Raw genomic sequence first — 21,855 nt, forward strand, 5'->3', positions numbered from 1 at the left:
ATACCCACTGGATAGGTATTTTGAGACTGTCTGGACTAGGGACACTCCCGCGGTCTATATCATTGTAGCTTCCAACCTTGTAGCTTTCAGCTGGGCTGTCTGCGAACCCAACGTCGTTATCGCTTACGCATCGCTTCCCAACCTCACAATTCTATGCGCAACTCCCGTCCAGTTCAATACTCCGTTAATTGTCAACTTATTGAGGGCAACAGGAGACAGTTCTTTGAACGCTGTTCAGCATGTCTTCCAATTTCTTCGTCTCCGAAGATACAGGTGCCTCTTCTTCCGCTGAGGATGAATGCATTCTGTTGGATCACAATGAGCTTTATTCCGAAGGCCGGTGTCTCCGTCTCAGCCCTCACACACCGCTTCCTCCTTACGGCTCGCATTTTTATCCCCTTCCGAAAGGCTTCACATCGGCACACATGATGCCGTCTGAGGAGGAGAAGGTGTGCTCATTCACACGACTGGTTTTCGATCATAGAAACACGCCTTTGAACTTCGACGAAAAGAATCAACATAACGAGGATGCTCAAATGGGGGTCGAGATACTGCAAATAATTGGCGCTAACCCTGTCTCTGGCTACAACCCTGGTCCTTAGAAGGTCTTGTGTCGCGTCGTCGATGCGCCAACCACCTCTCCCAGCAAGCAAAAGCAGGAGATCCCGACCAAAGGGCAGCTCCTCTTTCTGAAGTTTTTCGATGCCTTGTTCTGGCACAAGGTTGTCGATATCACCAAACGTCGATTCAAAGTCACGATTCAGGCCGACTCGGCTTTCAGTGACGAGTTCGGTGCTTACCACTTCCTCTACGAATGTGGGCGTACTGAATTCTCCAACATCGCTCCAGAATTCTATGGATGATGGACCACCAAAGTTACGAGTGTCAAATCAACATTCGCAAACCAATTTCGCCATGTTGCCGTTCTCGCAATCGAGTATGTCGAGGGAGTCTGCCTGCAAGATCTATTTTTGCCCACTGGTCTCATTCCGACGATAGTCAAGCTCTATACGGACAGCTCAGCGCCAGCAAGTTTCAGCACTGACCAAGACCGAATTCGAAGAATGTGATCGTATCCATGCGAAACTTAGGTCAACCGCTAGAGGAACCCCGGGCTGTTTTGGTAGGCTACGGACGCGCACTCGTCGACGATCTGCGGACAGAGCCTGCTAGGTTCTGGAAGCAGTTCCCGACAAAGCACCACCCAGTCATCCGATTCGGCTGGCATAGACTGGATCCTTTCAAAGGTTGGATCCCTCTCGCATGGCGAAGCCTAACTCAGGACATCGATGATGCGCCTCTGCTCGACAATGGATAATTGAAACACTCGGTCCTTTGACGGAAAACCCGGAGTATGCCGCCTTCGTCCCTGAGACACTGCCGACCGGCGCCGTGCCCGAGGGACAGCCTTAGAAAGGCGTTGACTCGGCCACTACGCCTATTCCGGCTGACCTGCTGGAAAGGACGGTGGCGGCCGCCGAGGATGCTCATGGTTCAACCACCCATCCTAGGGAGGTGGAGGCTGTTGAATATCACTCGGAGCTACATGACAAAGACGAAGTAGGCTGTAGCTGAGCGCTTGGACAACTGGATGTCACAGTCGCAACTGTTGGCCGGAATTTCAGGTGGGCAAGACTCTCACCCTGAAGCAGAAGCTCCGGAGCCCATCGATTTTCTTGAGAACCTGACAGTCAAGGACAATGATCAACCCAGCCAGCTCCACGAGCCCTACCGACCTCACCCCCTCAGCTCCTCCAGGTTCACTTTGGAGCAGCCTGCGACCATGTTCAGCCAGCGCCAGCGTCGCCAAACGCCGTCTCAAATTTCAAGTTCGGACCAAGAGGGGAATAAGGAATGACTTTTCCACGAATCAGGCTCTATTTTTCGGAAGGCGGAGTGGATGAAGAGCATAGCTGGTGGAGAGAGTGATGGCTAGTTGAGGAATGCACATAGGGACAGAAAGGATTAAGTGGTGACTGTCACTGATTTCGAGACCGAACTGTTCGCGTTTGAGATAATTGAGTTCTTTTTGGGGCTTCATTACTCTCGGCTTTACTGTGTTTTAGGGAGTTAACAAGGCAAATAAAGATTCAACAAGCGCAGTAAAAACATTGTACCCAAACAAATTCAACCTTGACAGTAAAAGCTTGCTGACGTAGAAAGTGCTGTAAAGGATTAGTTGCTAGATATAGCGTCAAATCTGTTGATTCAGGCATGAACTCAGGTACTTAGTCGCAGAGTGGATGAAGGCCGGGCAGCCATAACGCCACCTTCGGATGTGCTCCCAAAAGTCCTCTATGGTAGTCTGTTCGCAATTCTTGATGTCAACCCTGTCTCATTCCTACCCTACCGCGGTAATATTACACCTCAGTAAAGCCTATATGTGCAGTGTGTGCAATATCGTGCACTGATAAGCAGAGATTCAGTCTGACACCTTTAAGCATGGCAACATCCGTTGCAGTACAACAGGTACATGTCGATTAGTATTAGCCACAAAGGCGGAATTTAAGCACTTAACTCTTGCTAAAACGACGGGAAACCTCCTGGTTCTTCTCACAACACTTGTGCTCGCTATAATCAAACTCGTCATCTTGACATTCAACCGCAGGGTTCTCCGGAAGGGAAGTCACGCTTTTTTAGCTCTTGCTTGAAAATCGCCTTGAACACTCCATTTCACCACCAATTTCTCCAAAATTCCAGTTTGTAGGGCCGTAGTAGTTCTCAAGGTCGTTAGTAATGGTCAGCTGTCTGCGACCTGGAGGTAGAACCTTGGCAAGTGGCGATGCGTCGGGCGGGGCGGGGTTATGGCGACAGACCGGCTGCCAAGAAGATTTTCAAACCTCGAAGGATCGTAAGATCAGAGAGGTATATTTCAAGGTACGTCAATCGACAAGATATCCTTTTTGTGACTATCGGCTGTGCCTTTGGAAAGTTCCCCCTACTCTGCTGGCCTGTCTTTTGTCAGGTGCCCAATGCACGTGCCATCGACTTGTGCGTACTTGGCTGGCAAAATCCGTCCCAGGGATGCACCCAACATTCGCCCGGATTGCCCGACAGTTGTCTTGGTTGTGCTGCCGCATTGCCTACTTTAAGATTAGACAGGCAGGCAGGGCAAGCAGGGGAGAGAAACCAAGTTTAAAAGCCATCGGCATTTACTTAATTTTCTGTACCTTACAGTCATTGTCCTGCGTGTTCTATATGACTCGATGTCGTCGCACGAGTGACATATGGCGAAAGAAGAGAAGAAGTCGTTGCCGCTCCTGTCCTCAAAAGTGCAGTTACCGGCCATGGATTTGGAGTCGATCAGGTTTGCGGTTTCATCTGGATCGACTAGCTCTTTATATAGAGCAGACAGCATTGCGGAGTCTAGCGACGCCTCTGCGTCTGATATTTGATAACGACCAGTCGTGACAGAATATTTATTCATCCTTGGGCTTTGAGCCGTCCCGAACTCCATTGTTCGGAGGCAGGGTCTGTGCTCGATCAAGGATTGAGTAAGAGGGTCAATAGCGAGGGTGGCTGGCTATCCTGTCGCTGAGTAGACGATGCACCGAAGTGCTATTACTGAATTCGTAGCACTGCCATGGATGAAGTCGGTCATAGTGGTCGGCGGCCGCTTTCACCACATGCAGCTGTGCGCTGGCAGCCTAGCAGTGGCAGGGCTCATGCTCCTCTCCAGAGGACTGGCCCGCCTTGTTCTGCCTGTGTGCTTTGTCTTTCAAAATGATTGGCACTTGTAATTGCCCAGACTGCACCGCTTTTGTCTTGGTTGGGCTGCTGCATTGCCCACGTCACTTCAATAGATTTGGTCGCACCTAATTAAGCGACATAGTCGAATGTACAAAGTGACATGTATGGTAACTTTAATTGGCCCGTCGTTCACAAAGTTAGTGACAAACATGACGGCGCATAAATCTAGGCAAACATTCAGCGTTTAGCAGCTTTTCGCATGAGAGGCCAACACAAGACCCCCAGTGACGAACACAGCATCATCGACCCAGTGTACAATATCAACGGGGCGAATCGACCTATACCATACCCGGAGTCAACATAGCTCCTCACTAACAATCCAGAAATTGGCCCAGTCAGGATGTTGCCAACGCCCTTCCCAAACGCCATGAAGCTGTATATGTGTCCTGGATCCTCCGAGAGAGCGGATCCGAACTTATTCCACAGACATGGAAAACCGCCTGTTGACAGTCCGAACAATAGCGAGAAAGAAAGAAGTGGTGCGAGTGACGTCGCGTACCCCCATATGGTAAAGCTGGCGACCGCAGCGACAAACGAGGAGGCGAAGACGAGGATGCAGACGTTGTTGACACGGTCAGTGATGTAGCCGAGAGCGAGCTGGCCAAAGATTGTAGCGAGATTGTTGGTGGCGAGTATCAGCGCCCCCACAGTTCCCGACAAGCCTAGGAATGTCGCATAAGTTGGTAGATAGAGTGAAGGAACATAGTAGCCCAGTGCTTCGAGGAAGTTTGTCAAGGCGAAGCAGTAAAACAGGGGCTCTCTGAAAAACTGGAAGTCCCCTTTCTTCAGTACTCCCCGTCTTGAAGCAGGCAGTCGTCCCTTGAGAAGAGGTATCATGGGAAGAAGGGTGATAAACTGCGTCACTGCTATGGCCTGCAGCGTGATCCTGTATCCATACTTCGAAAGCAGTGACTCCAGAAGGAAGGGCAAACCAATTCCGCTGCAACCCGCACCGGTAGACATAACACCGTAGGCCAACCCTCTTCGTTCAATAAACCACTCGTTAAGCATACGAAGAAGGGGATAGTTAACGAAAAGGAAGGCAAAGCCGTAAAGAAATCCCTGAGTCGCAATCAGGCCCGGCACTGAAGTAGAAAACGAAGCCATTAGGAGTGATATCGAGCAACCAAGCCAGCCAATGATGATCATATGTCGCTGCCACGCCTGGAACCGTGCAACAAAGGATGTTGCCAACGGACCGCCAAGATAATACACACTGGTGGCGACAGTCCCAATGACGGCAATGTTAGGGTCATTCTTGAGGACGGGGTGGTTGGAATAATAGTCTTGGAAGACGCCGTAGGATAGTGGAAACCCTGGGGAATATGTAAGCATCCACAATGGAGAGTATTTGTGTGTGACATACCCCAAAGAACAGCCTCTGCAACAAAGGATGCAAGAATGAACAGCCATGAAGGCGTTCCCTTGTCTGCAGGGCGCAAAGATTGAGTCGAGGTATTGTCTGCCTCACCCTGATGGCCCATTGTGTCAATGTTGATGTTCCCTGTGTATGTAGGCATTATGTCATAGGGGGTGGGACATGAGGATGAGAAGAGTTGGAAAACAACGACAAGGAATTGCACTCCTCTTTTCGAGAGCCGTTCGTGAGAGGAAGCTCAGTCTTAATTATTGTGTCCGACTGTTAAACTGCCCAATTGTCCATTAGTGGAGTTTGCTACGCCGCGCGTTACCCCGCCCCTTATTTGGTGTCCAAGCCTGGTAAAAGTGCTGGCATGATGCAAGCCAAATCTACTATCTGCATCATCAATGATACCATGATGGTTCAACAGTTGATTGTTGAGGCCGAAGCGGTGTTAAGCCCCCGATCGGGAATAGCTTGCCCTCAGAAGCAAAGCATTCATACATGACTTGGTCTTAGCAATATGATTTCGCTCAGGTCACGGATAGTGCCTAGCCTGCAGCTAACAGTTCCACTTTAAATCGCGAGCTAGCTGTTTAGACAAATAACAAAAGCTAGATGTCATTCTATTATTAGGTATTCAAGACGCATGTTTAGCCCGAATTTATAAGGCCGCCCATCTAGGTACGAGATAATGACACCTCAAATTCTTAAAAGCGCCTCTTAGTCATGCTGATTAAAATCGCCGATAATCTCACGTCTACTAGTGAGGACGCTGTTTAGAATACTATGTTCTAGACCGGGTACAAAAACAAGATGGCAATTGTGTCGGATAACTATTGAAGCCGGAAAGCAGTGTTTTAATGTGATGTGAATGGCGCGAATGTAGGAAGCCATTTCAATTTAGTTTTCGAAAGTTCAATGCATACACAAGTCTGAAACTTCACGAATTGAGTGATTGTAGGCCGGTAACAGCAATGCGGACTATCAGAGAATTGAATGCATTATCATCGCCTCGACTAAAGAGACGAACCTTGGCGAGGTCCCTACTTTACCGTATACGGAACCGGACCTTTTCCGACTCTAAAAGATTTGGAAAATTGGTAAAATCATAAACTAGACGTATGCAAACGAATCAAGCGGACGCACGAAGATACTCGGATGTTCACATTCGACGATGTGGTCCTTACGCATCAGGACATTGATCCCCGAAATCTCATTGTGAGAGACGAGGATCAGGAGTTATGCCTCATCGATTTCGGAATGGGCGACGTTTATCTGGTTGGTTTTGAGCAAGCTGCTTTGGCGAGACAGGGCCCTGGTGAATGGGACCAAGAGTTTAGAGAGATGGTTTCACCGAAGCTATCCTACCAAGGAGAAGAAGAGCTCAAGCAACTGAGAGCCATCATGTACGGTCTCACTACGGGCGCCTTTTTGTAATTCACTCTTGCAGAAAGCAACGGTTTGAAACGTTCCCTCGAGCCGAGCAGAGGACGGTAGGAACCATATATGCACGATTGCAGGGCTTAGGGGCTAGGATTGGCGTTCGGAGCGAAATGCTTAGATTGCTATTCTACGACCTGAAGCGATATTCCGAAGATCGCTGCCAGAAAGTAGAGAATTGTGTATACGCATTTAATCTTCGCTCTGGGGCCATTACATAGCTCTTCAGCTACAAACTTCCTAATTCAGTCTCCCATATGTGACTCATAGATTATCCTTCTGTTGTAAAGCTGTAATTACGAGCTATCTACGTCTTAGGGTGTACAACCAATCACCGGGCACTTGACAGACAAGCAAAAATACCATTAGACTTACAGTTATTGATATTGAATTTTGAGCTTAGTTACCTGTTAGCAGAAAACACTACTGACGGATACCTGACCGTAACACAGTTAGGAAAAAACGAATTCTTGTCACTCACTTAGCAGGATTCTTAACATTATCATTTAAAGTGGCCCGCCGTTCGCTGTATTTATTCTTGATAAGACTTGGCATGGCGGAGGGATGTGTCTGCGATTCAAATAATCGCCGATGCGCTTTCTTGAAGACATGGTTCAATTCTGCTGTTCATGGCACCCCAAACACATGCAGTCGACCCATGCGCATGTCTTCCATGTCTGTCGAGGTTTGTCTATTTAAGCCTGCTGCTCGTTGTTATACTATCAGTCGCGATAGTGCATGGTCAATCAGACAGCAATACTACAGAATAGGTCAGTCAACTAGTTCCTATTACTGACCTATTATTGCATGGATAATTCAAGCTAACAAGAGGGACTCTCCAACATAGACTCTGGGAATGCCACTGAAGCTCTTTGCTACGTCGGGGGCAGAACAGACATGTGCAACAAGTCTACAAGATACTTTGAGCAACGCAGCCATCTTTACACCTGTCCAGTCTAATGATGAAACAGTGATGGCAGGTAGCTTAGCTGCTAACCTGGCTCCTACGTTCTATTTGATTAATGGTTTTTTGGAAGCCAAAGAGCTCTTTACCAATAGTACATCTTTTAGAGTTGCAGACTCAACAACATTTCATAACGACTGTTGGAACACCTCTAGTGGCTCTATTAAGGTTACTACTAGTGACCAAAGCGGCAACCAGGAGCTGAACGGCGGGGAGGCAGCGAAGGCAGCGAACAAGCGTGGTCCCTATGCGGTCTGCTAGTAAGCTTACCACGTGATACCATCATTTGGAAGGGTAACGGGACTGAATTTGCGATAGCTTTGACGAAATACAGGCACCAGGTTCAACCCTAGAGATTACCGCTGATGACGTAAGAAACGCGTTGACTGATGAGCGGGTTGCGTTGGCTAGTAGGAGACAGGGCGTATAAGTCAACAAGTCGTGTAGACAAACGGGCTGGATGAACTCTAAACTGTTAATCCGTTTTGAAGACTCCTCCTTTGTTCTTTGTTCCATACTCTTCTCTCGATTAAATCCAGGCGAAAAAGCCTCATAAGGAATACGCACAGTTATTAGAGGTTCTATTTTAAAAAAATCAGGCTTGGAATTACTTACCCAAAGAACAGTCTAAATTCAATTACTACAGTTATAAAACAACAGCGGTCCGGGGCATGAACCATTGTACAACGTTTTACTTTTCCCTCCAGCCGCTCCAAGAAAGGGCAACACATGCGCATCGATTAGATAATCAGGCTTTTCAGCGATGAGCCGGTGTGTTCCAGCGATTAGATTGGTCCTTCAAGCTGTTAGGCCAACTACAAGACTGCTATGGGTCAGACACTCAGAGGTTCCGTCAGCCCTTGATCAAATTGTTCCTGCCACCGAAAGCTATGCAAATCGCTCCAAAGGAGATGTATTACCCTCCATTGGGATCTCATAAGCCACAGAGGCTATGATTAAAAACTTACCACACATAGCAGAGTCGCTGCACGTCTTTTCTCCTTAAATCTGATTACTTTTTGACTACCTGTGTCGTAGGACCATCGACTATGGAATCGAGTGTATCTGTCTTTTTCGTTTATGCCGAAATCACCTTATAGCGCAGGCTCTCAAGTCAATGCTTTCAAATGCGTATCGAGCAATAAGAAAGGGATGTAACCTTCAAACTTTACTCCCACATAGGTGCATTATGCAGATTAGAGAAAACATCAAAAATGAAGCAAAGTAAAAACAGAACAAAGGCGAAAATATTTCAAGAGGAACGGCTTATCTGGAAGAGGATTGCAACGTATTATAAATGGAATGGGTCGCTAGGTTTACTTTTAGTTGAGAAGGAAAGCTTTGTCAGCCCGCAGGGCAAATACTGGGATCGTCCGTTTAACATTGAGATGTCTAAGTCATAAAGCATGTCGATATGAAGAAACTTCCTATTCCTACTCCATATAGCCTAGCTGAATTCAGGACGCCAAGAAAGGACTCCTTGGACGGCGGCGGATAAACCCAGTATATTCTGAGCGATTGTTTCATCACGCTGCTTCCATTATTGCAGATACTCCATCACTATTTACTGCTGTACCTTGGTGCCATTTGATTCCAACCTCTGTTATTCATGCAAATAATGCCTATGGACCTATGTACGTATTTGTATACTAAGAGCAGTAGATTCCAAATTCAAAATGCATGGATGCCCCGATTCTTTCCACACCTCCGGTCCGCGATTTCTGCCGAACAATTAAAGTTTCTCAATCAGCTTCGGATGAGACGTGGGCCTGGCCTATGAGGATCCATGAAACCACAACTTCCTCAGTTGGTGGTGCGCTTTGGTCAATAAGACAAGGTATACAAGGTTCCGGAAATCCCGGTTTAACCGATTGTGGCCCCCCTTTCTCCGTGTGGGGAAAGCAAAGTAGGGACCTCAGGTCACATTGGGCACCACTAAAACACTGCCGAGGTTACAGTCTACTATCACATACGACTGCCTCGTACATTCCAGTCTAGAACCGCGCGGTATACGGGACGGAACTTTCCCCGGTGGATGGGTGTCGATAGCGGGTTGTGGGGTTGTGGGGTTGTGGGGGAATCGATGTTCCCACGCCGGACGTTTAAGACGTCACTGGGCGTACTCGTAAAGTTTCTCAACCGGAATGAACGAACTGACCTTTCGGATTTAGCCAAAGTTTCTGCTACTTAGGAAGCGAGAAGTCCTTTCTGCTCGTTTCTTTGTTTCCTTTCGGATATCACATCACAATTTGAATTTCCTGCTTTATAAAGCGCCAAGGCCACCAGTAGGACTACCATGAGTTTTTCGTTCCCCTTCTCCTCAGCTGACATGGAGTTCAGGTAGCGAGATGTTGGAATACGGCAGTGAATACCCCCCTCGGGCTAATTTGCTCGACATGATGGCCGAGACGCCGCTACCGATCATCGCCGAGGGGGCGGTAGACGCTATCTCGATGGACGAGGGCAGGTCGACCATCCTGGCGCTAGATACGATAAAGCGATTCAGTCAAGCCTTGGAAACCAATAATGCAACTGCCTTAGAGGGCTGCTTCTACGCGGACCAGGCCTATTGGAAAGACCTGTTGGCACTCACATATCACTTGCGAACGTTTCGCCAAGCCGGTCCTATTGCTGCTAGTCTTATAGAGACTAAGAACCTCCGTGGCGTTTACCACATTGAGCTTGATGGTGAAGCTCGTTTTGCAACAGTTGGCCCAACACTTGTGAGTTTATCCTCGTTCGATGGGTTGGACTAGAGAGCGGTAATGGTGCAACTAACGAACGTTTCATTGCCAGCAATTCATTGACTGCAACTTTACATTTAAAACCAAGACACCTGCTGCTACTTGCCACGGCAAGCTTGTGCTTTTGCCAAGCAAGAGCAGAGAAGGAAATGCTAATGATGTAGGCTGGAGGATTTGGGTTCTGAGCACCAGGCTTGACAGCTATGATTCCCATCCGGAAGATATAAACCTTCTACAAGGACCTGCAAAGCCCCTCAGTGGTCTAAAAGTGTTTGAAACAGATGTCCTTATCATTGGTGGCGGGAATAGGTAAGCCGACCTTGAGCACTCAGGTGATCGTATTTAGCCGCCCGAGCTGTCAATAGCCGAGTAACAGCTAATCAATACAGTGCCGTTTCCGTTGCTGCCCGTCTGAAGACTTTAGGCGTTGAAAGCGTCATGGTTGATCGCAATGCGAGTCCTGGAGATAATTGGGCTCTCCGGTATCACGCAATGAAATTCCATATTCCCGCAGCAATCTGCACCATGGCGTATTTAGGTAAGTGTTGCCTTTGAACGTGTTGTCTCATACACCTAATGTTTTCCAAATTTGAAGGTTTACTGATAATGAGAGCAATGAATAGAGTATGCAAAGCAACAACAATTTCCACATTTCCTCAGACGGGAAGAACTAGCAGACCATGTCCGACGATACGTAGCCACATTCAATCTGAACGTTGTCAACTCAGCCAAAATCACGTCAACAACATACAACCAGGCCACAAAGCTTTGGACAGTCATCTTTCAGACGCCAACTGGTCAACGAACCGCCATGGCCAAGCACGTGGTTCAAGCAACAGGAATTGGGTCGCAAAAACCATACTTACCGTCCATGGGTGATCCACATCTCTACAAAGGCGTCAGCGTCCACTCCGCTACTTACCAGAACGCGAAAGACTTGAAGATGTTGGGTATCAAGGTCGGTAAAAGTCCGTCTGAGCAATGGCTATGGTCGTGGAGCTGACTATACTGCCATGCATGCAGTCCGCCCTGGTGATTGGCTCAGCGAACACGGCATTCGACATTCTCGAGGATTGCTGTGCTGCCGGTCTGAAAACAACAATGGTAGTTCGGTCCCCGACATTCATTTTCCCAGTGGCATACGTCTGCGACCCGGCCGCTCACGGAAATTATGAGAAACTCGGAGTTGAAGCAGATAAGGAAGCGATGGCGCTACCCACAAACATCGATGCTCATTTTGTGCGGGAACACTTTGTCCACTCAGCCTCGCAAGAGCCAGATCGCTACGCAGCTCTCGCAGAATCAGGGTTCCCTGTCATGGATGGCCGTACGCCAGGGTGTGTCTTGTTGAGCAATTTGTATGAGAAGGGCGGAGGGCATTATGTAGACGTAGGCGGCACTGCATTGTTGTCAGAGGGTAAGGCCGGTGTAAAGGCCGGGGTCGAGCCTGTTGCTTTCACCACAACGGGCCTGCGCTTCTCGGATGGCAGCACGCTTGATGCCGACGCCATCGTGTGGTGCACAGGATTCGCCGACAAAGATGCACGAGCTACAGCAGCGGAGATATTAGGAGCTTCACCTACCAATCCGAACAATGCTTACCACACAGCGGCGACTAGGAGCAAAGATGTCATGGGGCCTCGCGAGATCGCGGCTCGTCTTGACGCTACGTGGGGTGTTGATGCTGAGGGAGAGATTCGCGGAATGTGGAAGCGCCAGCTTCGCATTGACAATTACTGGATTATGGGTGGTGACACCCGGGTTCAGCGATGGCATTCACGCACCGTGGCATTACAGATTAAAGCTGCTCTAGAAGGAATATTGCCGCCAGCCTATCGAGGCACAGCCGTCCCTGAGAACAAGGAGCGTGGTTCCAGTCGCCTTTAGTCGTAGTTCAAAGATCCCTGCAATACTCACTGAGCATTTACACAATACAAAGAGAGGGCGTTCTCACATGAGAAATGACGGCTTGGAGAATTCCTTACAAGACTAACAAATACTTAGGAAACACGCTGGTACCATGACTACTAAATTGGCAACCTCCTTGATTGACTGAAGCGGACTTGGGTCCTGCTCACTCCCGGAGAATTGCATCCAAAGGACCAAGACACTACCGCTGATCTTAAACATTTGTTTATTGTCTTCGAGGGTTAGCGTAGCTAGTTCTTGATTGTGTGTTGAAAAAGGATTCTAAGATGTGAGCAACACTCGGCTTGTATATAAGAGATGATAAAGTATCTACTAACTAGTCTGTAGCCTACTTATAGGTAGCGATAAAGCTTAGCTCTCTTAGACATTTAGATACCTTCAACTCTACTATACAACTCATTGATGTTTCCAGTAAGATTAGTCTTGAGGTGATCGCTTGTGGTAGGTGTACGTGTAGTGTAAGGCTGGTTGCATGACAATGTGGTACATAGACCAGCTAAGGTGGGTAAACGGGCTGCGTGTTTCTATTGGTAATTCTTTGTTCCTACTAATACCTGCTGTTTGAAGATGAGAGGAATGAAGGCAAATTTTCATTTGGTACTTTAATGGAGACCCTGTCGGGTTGAAAGGGAGTGGATTGACAGAGAAGTATTTGATGGATGGGTTGAGGACAGTAACAAGTTTACAAATATACCGGGGTTTCATATGGCGGTATCAGCATTTATTATCATTGTTAATACCTCCCTTCTCTCAGTCAAGGCAGAACCGCTTGAATGGACTATACTCTTACCGGGAAAAGGCTCTCAGACAAGTGTGATGCCCAACTCGTCTCCCAGGCTGCATAAGCATTTTGCACTGTTATACAATAGCGAAAGTGAGCCGCATTCATGTGGGTTACCAGGGATCAAACCGGCATCCTTAGCGATAAGTCTGTCATTGTAGGCGACTATACCTAATCAGGCCGGCAGGCCGGCCTACCTTGCTTCAGCAGCGTTCTTGTAGGTTTGAGGAATTGGTAAGTATTCAAGCACCAGAGTCGCCGTAACATGCATAAACAGCTCCCCCTCGGGGTAAAAAAGAAACTCGCCACTGGTGAATAATCAAATCGAAAGTGCCGTCTGTTTGACCTTGGGGTACAAGACGTGTGTTACACAACATGTGGCAAAAGCCGCTAGCGCCTTACATGGCTCATCTGATGACAGGCCTACTCAAACAATTGGATGAGACTGGGGTCTTCATAATTAGCCAAGAGAACCTGCTTGTAGCCTGCTGTTAGGCAGCCGTCAGGCAGCTAGCAGCGGCTTGCTTCATGCCGCCTCTTATCAGAAAACGGCTGCTGGGATCGACGCGCAGCGGCTGCTAATAAGAAAGCTCAAAAAGGGTTTCAATGAACAGGCCTATCGCTTGACAAGGTTACATCGGCAGAATGAGGTACTGCAGTCGCGATTGATAGTCAGCGCAGGGGCAAGCGAAGGACATTCCGGTTTTGGAAATCGAGTTGCGTTGGCGATGATAACTACTATGTATATTGGGGCGTCTCAGAGCAGGATAATCGGTTACAGCTGTTGAGGTGGGCCATGTGGCAGCTCGACCCAGAAAATGTGGGACAGTCTTAAGATTCATGTGGCGAAGTAAGGAATGAATCGACGTGGCGAGACGGAGTCTTCAAATTTCCCTGTTTAAGGAAACCCTGCTACGATATGTGTTGCTGCCAATATGCTAGACTTTGGTTTGTCAAAGTTATCAATAAATTCAATCGTTTTGTTCTTCATCACCACCTCTTCGGATCTAAGTATCTGCCAACAAGTAGGCTACATAATAGTAAAAGCTGCCACAGTAACTCCCACTGATGCGATTTGAAAAGCAGTACCTACAACACTAGCCCCAACTCCAATCCGGGTTAGACAGGTGTCCATTCGATGTTTATCAATACCCTGTCGCTTTTGACAAAGATCCAATTCCCTCTTGCAATCGTGGTACTTTGCAATGAGCTTTGCGGCCCCCTCGGGGTTCTGCGGGATTCCACCGGAAGCTGTGCTTCGAGAGGACGCTGATGCGAATCCGATCTCCAATCCTTGAGCTTTAAGCTCATTCTCCAGCTTCATTATCTCCAACGTCACCTCTCTCTGCTGCTGTTCATCCCGCTCTTCATTCTTCTCCAACCTTTCCAATTCTTTCTTCAGTGCAGCTTCGCTCCAAGCATGCAACGCCTCCACTTTTCCATACAAAATTGTTAGAGCTTTCTCACTGTTGTATTACTGCAATCTTAAATCCTCCTTCGTTGCAATGACTGCAGATGCAACTTCCTTGTTTACCTTTTAGGTTTTTTTCCCCTTAGCTAAGCTTAGTTCTTTTAGGCTATAGGCACTAATTTAGTAGCGTTATGTTATTCCTTCTCTTTAACGTTAGTCTTGATAGCTAGCCTTTGTTGTTGAAGTCAATGTTAGACGCTTAGCTAGAATCCCTTTGTACTCCCATAACTATGTGCCTGTGTGGTTCTAGCTCCACTGCCGAAGATCCCACTAGTGCTGCACCGGTGCCCCCTCTCTGGGCACCTGACACAGAGCTGCAAAAGGAGACGCGGCGAGAACGTACTGCATGCCAACGCAATGTCGACTACCCCTTAAAAACGTGAGGAGACACCGCTCGAGATGTTTTCTCTTCCTCCGTACTTAAGAAGCCACCGTTCAGGGATGAATCTTGTTCCTCGTGGGTACAGACGCTTATCCGTGTGAACCAGGTAGGCCAACATACCCATGGAGTAGTCTCGAGGGATCACGTGTATCACGTTGACTCTTTTTGTTGTGCTCTGAGAAGTGCATGTCTCTCTATATACGATGTCTTCTTCCGATGCGATTCGAGGCAATCTAGACGACAGTTCATACATTAGACGGAGCGTCTCCATGATGACGGCACTGAAGTACGGCAATGTTGCGAGAGTCAGCCAAAGTCACAGTTGGATTTTACATTGTAGTCGTTGTTTGGACCCATGTACATAAGGAGCAAGGGGTGACTGATAGCCAATCAATCGATGCGCAGCACCAACGGAATCGTGAGACTGCGACTATGTTGCGCACAAGATCACCAAGGCCTGATTTGGATTCATTACTAAAAGCCGCTGTCGCGATAACTATTTAAGGATGCACCTCGAATTCGGCTGGGCAGTAACAGACTCTCCTCAATTTCAATCCCTTCGGTCCATCTCCGTTGTGCCTTTTTCCAAAATAGCAGGCATAGCTACCAAAGTAACCAAAAATGTGTTTTTATTCCATCAAACCCTCTCATGTTGCGCGGATATCCCGGCAAAACGAAACTGTCAATTGGTTCCAGCCCGGAGCTGGTGGGAGGCTTTCCCATCCCCGAGGTTGTCCAACACTCGGGCAAGATCTTGAAGGCTCCCACAGGGAATAGCTCCGTCTGTGTCAGACTTTGGCGCCAGATGCTGCAAATATGCCGTCAATGCGGATGGAAAATGCTATGTCTGCTTGTACAGGTAAGAACCTCGCCAGCAGACCTGGACCGCGATGCGGATCTGTCGGAGTAGGATATTGTTGAATATCAGTTATCCAGCGTGGTTCGGCTGGTCGGTTCAAGTCGGGCCCGGGATAGCTACGGCCGAAACGGAGGACCTCAGCCCATTAACCTCACCTCAGCTGCCAGCCCCTAGATAGCTTTCTCCCTTCTTCACGCAAAAATAGGATAATAATAACAACAACAGTTCTATCCCTTCGTCATCCAGGTTACCGTATACGGTATATCGAACCCCCTGTGATTTCAACATAAACATCTCAAAGTGTAGCCTAAGCGGAACAAAGATGTATGGGGTCTAGTCTCGCTACCATGCCCTGCAAAGGGCCGTGGCGTTTCCTTTCTGGGCAAACTTATCGTCCTGAAGCTAGTCGTTGTTGACTTACCTACAATTAGCCGACCCTTCCGGGTTGGGACAAACAAGCCTCTGGGTCTTTGAACTTTGACTTCGACTCCTCCCTGAATCGGCTGTCGAAAGTCACTAGAGGGCTTGGCGTCATTTGCCCCTGTATGCCCGCAAATACCATGCTTTTGCACCTGACAATGATCGTTTCTTTCCGTCTTTGGTCTTTTCCAGGTGGCCCAAGCCACAAGCCATTGTCGGACTAGAACGAGCCTAGGAACGGTGGTTGGAGGGAAGGCCCCCCAGAACCTGCAGTAGTCAGATCTGTTCGCACGCTAATGCCGGCAACCTTGACCTAGAACGCCATACGATACGTCCAGCAGGTCGAAAAGAGTCCTGGACAGCCACGATTTTGCGCCAGTCCTTCGCCAGTCTAAGCGAAAGTTTCTCTAGGGGCTATTAAATGGGAATCGAGATTGTTTGAATCCAGGCGAGACCTGCGGAATGCCGTGCGAGCTTGGTGCGGAGGGCTTCATATAAGTACCTTGTTGATCCCTCGAGGAACCACGTGGGCTCTCCAGGATTTTAAGGGTCTATATTCCACTCTCGTCCACATAGACCGTCACTGATCCGTATTTCACAATGCGTATCTCTCACACTCTTACCACGTTCATTGCCGCATTCGGCCTAGCTAGCGCCGCCCCTGCCGAAGACGAAGCCCGTCAACATGCCGAGCACAAACGCCAGCTGGGCAGCAGTGCTGGAGAACTTGGGAAAGACGCGATTTTCGACTATGTCATCATTGGCGGTGGCACCGCTGGTCTCGTGATGGCCAATAGGCTAAGCGCCAAGGGCGATGTCACCGTTGCTGTCATCGAAGCCGGCACGTTCTACCAGATCACCAACCCTGTCATCGGTAACACGCCCGCTGGCGATACCCTGTTTGCTGGGTCCAGTCCGCTCGACACTAACCCGCTCGTCGATTGGAATTTCGTTACCCAAGCCCAAGCCGGAGCCAATAACCGTCGCATCCACTATGCTCGTGGCAAATGCCTCGGTGGGAGGTAAGTTCATGGGTTGTTTGGCAATGCAAGTTAAGAACGTCTCTAATAACTTCTTTAGCTCTGCTCGTAACTTCATGATTTATCAACGCGGTACTAAGCAGTCTTATCAAAAGTGGGCAGACGCTATCGGTGATAACAGCTATACCTGGGACGCGCTATTGCCGCATTTCAAGAAGAGCGTCAAGTTCACACCACCCGGTTCTTCTCGCTCTCCCAATGCCAGTGCAGGCTATAACCCCGACGCTTTCTCTCCTGCGGGAGGACCTCTTGATGTCTCTTACGCCAATTATGCCCAGCCATTTAGTACTTACCTCGAGCCCTCGCTCAACGAAATCGGCATCCCCCAAGCCCAAGACTTCAACAGTGGCGAGTTGATGGGCGCCCAGTACTGTGCTGACACCATTCAACCCGATTCTCAGAAGCGTGAATCCAGTCAGACGTCCTTCCTTAGCGAGGCCATCGGCCGCAAGAACCTGAAGGTCTACCAGTTATCTCTTGCTAAAAAGATTCTCTTTGACAATAACAAGAGAGCCACAGGCGTCGTTGTCTCTTCCAATCCCAGTCTGACCACTTACATTCTTAAGGCCCGCAAAGAGGTCATCCTATCAGCCGGTGCTTTCCAGAGCCCCCAGATTCTGATGGTATCTGGTGTCGGTCCTAAGGAGCAGCTCGACAGGTTTAAGATTCCCGTGATTGCGGAGCGCCCCGGTGTAGGCAAAAACATGGAGGACCACGTCTTCTTTGGTCCTACGTGGCGTGTGAAGGTCCAGACTCTGACCCGTCTCGCCAACGACCTGATCTACACTGCTGCTCAGTTCGCTATACCCTACAGTGTACTCAAGCAGGGTCCACTTACCAACCCGGTCTGCGATTTCCTTGGCTGGGAGAAGACGCCTCGCGATCTCATCTCTGCGGAAGCCGCTGCTGTTCTCGACAATGAGTTCCCTCCCGACTGGCCTGAGATCGAGTATCTGACCGCGCCGGGTTACGTTGGTGACTTTGCCAATCTTCTACTCACACAACCCAAAGACGGATATCAGTATGCCACCATCCTCGGTGGTCTGGTCGCTCCTCTCTCCAAGGGTACTGTCACCCTTGCATCGGCCGACACTAAGGATTTGCCCCTTATTGACCCCAAGTGGCTGACTGATCCGACCGACGTTGCCGTTGCGATCGCGACATTTAAACGCCTTCGTCAGGCATTCGCCAGCAACGCCATGCGCCCGGTTTTGGCTGACAACAAGGAGTACTTCCCCGGTTCCAAAGTTGAGACAGACGCACAAATCCTCCAAAACATCCGCAACACTGTCATGACAATCTGGCACGCAAGCTGCACTTGCCGGATGGGCAAGACAGACGACCCTATGGCCGTTGTCGACAAGGATGCCAAGGTCATTGGCGTTGACGGCCTAAGAGTTGTGGACGCTAGTAGTTTTGCCTTGTTGCCTCCCGGTCACCCTCAGAGTACCGTTTACGTGTTGGCCGAAAAGATTTCGGCCGAAATTCTGGCAGGCTACTAGACCCTAGTTGCCACAATATAATTATATTCCATGGCTGCGTACAATAGAATGAGTGTATAGTTGAGATATTGCCATACTCTCGTTGCATGATTGATGCAATACGCCATCGATAGAAGGACATTGTATTCGTGTAGACCTGAAGCTCTATCGTATAGGCATGGATTAGGTTAGTGGGAAGGGTACTGGGATTGCGTGCGTGTTGGGCCCTTGTCAAGGATCACGCATTCCTCAGTCGGCCCGTGGGCCTCGCGAAGCGTATTGTAGCTCTAATTGCTTGTATGTTTGGCTTCCATTTATTATCATCATCATCTTCTTCAGCGGATGGTGTCTTTCCTCCTAAATAAAAGGAAATGTTGTCTCTGTGTGTCGGGGCATTGAAGCATCCCCCGTGCGCTGCATCAACCATCGTGTGGATCGAAGGGGGAATGATCCACTGTCCCTCTCCCCTGTCCGCATGCGTATTGATCTAAAGATACTGCTCTTGTGCGGAGAAGTGACGCTTTCAGTCTCGCCAAGCTGTCCTGAGTTGTGCCAGCATACCTGTCCCCGTCTAAGACAGGTTGTCGTATAACTATCAAGTGTGTTTACCAGCTACCGCTGTGTCGGTTCTCTTAGATTACAACCTAAGGCGGTCTAGCGATTACATCTCTGAACGTACTTTACGCCTCGCGGCATTAGGGGTGATTAATCGTATATTTCGGGGCTACTCTTCTGTAGAAGCATCTTCTCATCATGCTTTGCGTGCTTCTTCTTTTGCTCTCTAATAAGAGATGGCCTTAAGGGTAGTAGACGGAAATGTTTTTACGGTAATGTTTCTATAGTTAGTTAGTAATATGGTTAAAAATCTACTAAGGATTTATTATTTATATAGCCTAGAACAGTAAATAGTAAAGACCTTAATATAATATAAGTAAGCGTTAGCTATTGTTTTTAGTGATTATAAGATAATACTTTACTATTCCTAGTTTTTAGGGTTAAGATATATCTAAAAGATCTTAGTAAGTTAAAGTAAGCGTTATGAGACCTAAAGAAATAGGCTTTGTGTTTAGAAATATTGTAAGATAATCTATATGTTTACTTAGAATATATTAGTAATATTCTTAGATAGTTATAAGAAAGTAAAGTACCTTAGTAAAATAAAAGTAAAAAGATAAGGTTATTATATTAATATATAGTTTTCTTATTATTATTTACTTTTAAAAGGTAAGAATATCTTAATTTATATTTCTTTTCTTAATATCTTATTATTAATATAATTATTTAGTTAATATATTTAAAATCTAAGATTTAGTTTTTTAGAATCTAAGGTTAAGTAGATCTAAAAATAAGATATTATAGTTAACTTAATTTTAACCTAGTCTCTTTTAAACTATAGTTATTATTATAAGTATATCTTATATATTATTAAGTTATATATAGTTATAAAGCTTTTATTTTATTTAATTTAAATAAAAATAAAATATAATTATATACTTTTTAAAAATAAAAATATAATTAAATAAGATAAGTGTTACTCTTACTAATAAACACGAGAGGTCTACTATTATATAAGGTAGACCTTTTATAGGGTTATTAAGGGAATTAACTTCTTTTACCTTTATTTTCTAGATCTTATCTTTAGTAAAGCAGGTTTACTATATTAACCATAAGGTCTATTAGACTATATAATAGATCTAACTACTCCTCTAAAGGACTTACCTTACTAGAGGGGTAACAATAACAGTTTAAATAAAAAGTTTTGTTTTTAGTTATTTATACTTATATAATACTTCATTTAAAACTAAATTTAACTTATAAAGAATTATTAAGTTTATATTAAGGTTTAATATTATACTTTAAAAAAATAAAAGTAATACGTTATTAATAATTACTATAATATTATAAAGGATTTTATCTTTTTATTTAAGTTCTTAATATTTAAGGTTTATTATATTTAAGAGTTTTAAAATTTTTTTTTTTTACTTTTAACTAAAACAAATCTTTAATAATAGTATTATAATCTTATAGCTATACTAGTCCTTATAGTATAAGGCCTTAAGGCTAGGTTAAGTCGGCCTAGTTACCCTGGAAGGAACTAGGTACCCTGGAAGAGGAAAAAGGTACCCTGGAAGAGCGAAGTACCCTGGAAAGGCAGAGTACCCTAGAAGAGCCGAGTGCCCTGGAAGGGTCCAGTTACCCTGGAAGGAAAGCAGGTACCCTGGAAGGGAAAAAAGTACCCTGGAAGAGCGAAGTACCCTGGAAGAGCAGAGTGCCCTAGGAGAGCCGAGTGCCCCAGAGGAGTCTAGGTACCCTGGAAGGAAAACAGGTACCCTGGAAGGTCCCGGGCCAGCAGCGAGGCCGGCGTCGTACCGCCCGAGATACGGCGGTACGAAGTCGGGCGGGTGCGCGCAAGTACCCTGGAAGGGCAGAAAAAGGTACCCTGGAAGGGCGCCGCGGGCACGGCGGGCGGCGCCAGGAAGCAATTGGCGACGGCGACGACGTGGCCGGCCGACGGGCATACGGCCGGGATGCGTGCGAAATCGGATAAGGTTTTGGTGGCCGTGAGTCGATTTTTTTGTTTTCCCATACAAATCTTTTTTTCGGGAAATGTTTTTTCGGGGGAAAACCCGGTGGAGCGGAGCTGGGGCCCAAAAAGTGTCGCAGGGCCTATGAGAAGAGAGCGAGTGCAGCCAACCGGCGGCGCAGCGCAACTACTCCACCCAAAGCGGGTGCGTGCTGTAGAAATACAGCACAACCGTCCCATATCTTTCAGACTACTACGTGGTGTCTCTCTGTACAGCCTTGTAGGCCCCAGGCCTCGGTCGCGGAGAGTTTCATAGCAGCAGTCGCCCCCCACTGCGGTGGCCGCCCAGGCGGTCCGCCAATCTGGGGCTGCCCGGCGGGATTAGGGGTCTTCGGGCCCCCAGTCCCGAAGGATGGGCTCTGTGGATGAATGGCCGCTGGCTATACTTACACTGAGCATCGGGAGATAAACGCCCGCGGTCGGACGCTGAATAGCTGAAGCCGCGGGGTCAGTTTCTCCTCTTGGGGCCCCCTAACCACGCAACCCCTCCGGGGGCACAGCGCGGTGAACGGTGCGCTCTGGGGAATTTAGAGGGGGAAGGTGGAAGCCTCCAGGGCGCCGTCGGCCTAGCCGACCGGTCGTCCTGGCAGGCGCGAGCGCTGTTTCGGCAGCGCGAGCGATTCCGGTAACTAAACTTCTTCGGCCGC

At 47.7% G+C, this 21,855-nt stretch overlaps 6 protein-coding genes across 6 annotated transcripts; 5 read left to right on the forward strand and 1 right to left on the reverse strand.

Annotated features, from left to right (window-relative positions):
• Positions 1-428: 428 nt before the first annotated feature.
• ColSpa_12432 (uncharacterized protein) lies at positions 429-863 on the forward strand (the record flags this gene model as incomplete). The annotated part of the gene is made up of 2 exons (XM_049278644.1): positions 429-449; positions 606-863. 2 exons carry the CDS (start codon positions 429-431, stop codon positions 861-863), a joined length of 279 nt encoding a protein of 92 aa, XP_049134601.1.
• A 3,302-nt stretch (positions 864-4,165) lies between these two features.
• ColSpa_12433 (MFS transporter asaE) lies at positions 4,166-5,234 on the reverse strand (the record flags this gene model as incomplete). The annotated part of the gene is made up of 3 exons (XM_049278645.1): positions 4,166-4,190; positions 4,250-5,066; positions 5,117-5,234. 3 exons carry the CDS (start codon positions 5,232-5,234, stop codon positions 4,166-4,168), a joined length of 960 nt encoding a protein of 319 aa, XP_049134602.1.
• A 1,037-nt stretch (positions 5,235-6,271) lies between these two features.
• Positions 6,272-6,550, forward strand: ColSpa_12434 (uncharacterized protein; the record flags this gene model as incomplete). The annotated part of the gene is made up of 1 exon (XM_049278646.1): positions 6,272-6,550. One exon carries the CDS (start codon positions 6,272-6,274, stop codon positions 6,548-6,550), a length of 279 nt encoding a protein of 92 aa, XP_049134603.1.
• A 3,366-nt stretch (positions 6,551-9,916) lies between these two features.
• On the forward strand, positions 9,917-10,273 carry ColSpa_12435 (uncharacterized protein; the record flags this gene model as incomplete). Its single annotated transcript, XM_049278647.1, has 1 exon — positions 9,917-10,273. One exon carries the CDS (start codon positions 9,917-9,919, stop codon positions 10,271-10,273), a length of 357 nt encoding a protein of 118 aa, XP_049134604.1.
• Positions 10,274-10,786: 513 nt separating this feature from the next.
• ColSpa_12436 (putative indole-3-pyruvate monooxygenase YUCCA3) lies at positions 10,787-12,148 on the forward strand (the record flags this gene model as incomplete). The annotated part of the gene is made up of 3 exons (XM_049278648.1): positions 10,787-10,799; positions 10,960-11,219; positions 11,285-12,148. 3 exons carry the CDS (start codon positions 10,787-10,789, stop codon positions 12,146-12,148), a joined length of 1,137 nt encoding a protein of 378 aa, XP_049134605.1.
• Positions 12,149-16,703: 4,555 nt separating this feature from the next.
• ColSpa_12437 (dehydrogenase patE) lies at positions 16,704-18,645 on the forward strand (the record flags this gene model as incomplete). Its single annotated transcript, XM_049278649.1, has 2 exons — positions 16,704-17,125; positions 17,184-18,645. 2 exons carry the CDS (start codon positions 16,704-16,706, stop codon positions 18,643-18,645), a joined length of 1,884 nt encoding a protein of 627 aa, XP_049134606.1.
• Positions 18,646-21,855: the final 3,210 nt, after the last annotated feature.

This window comes from Colletotrichum spaethianum, assembly GCF_022836535.1.
Source record: "Colletotrichum spaethianum MAFF 239500 DNA, contig63, whole genome shotgun sequence".
Lineage (NCBI taxonomy): Eukaryota > Fungi > Ascomycota > Sordariomycetes > Glomerellales > Glomerellaceae > Colletotrichum > Colletotrichum spaethianum.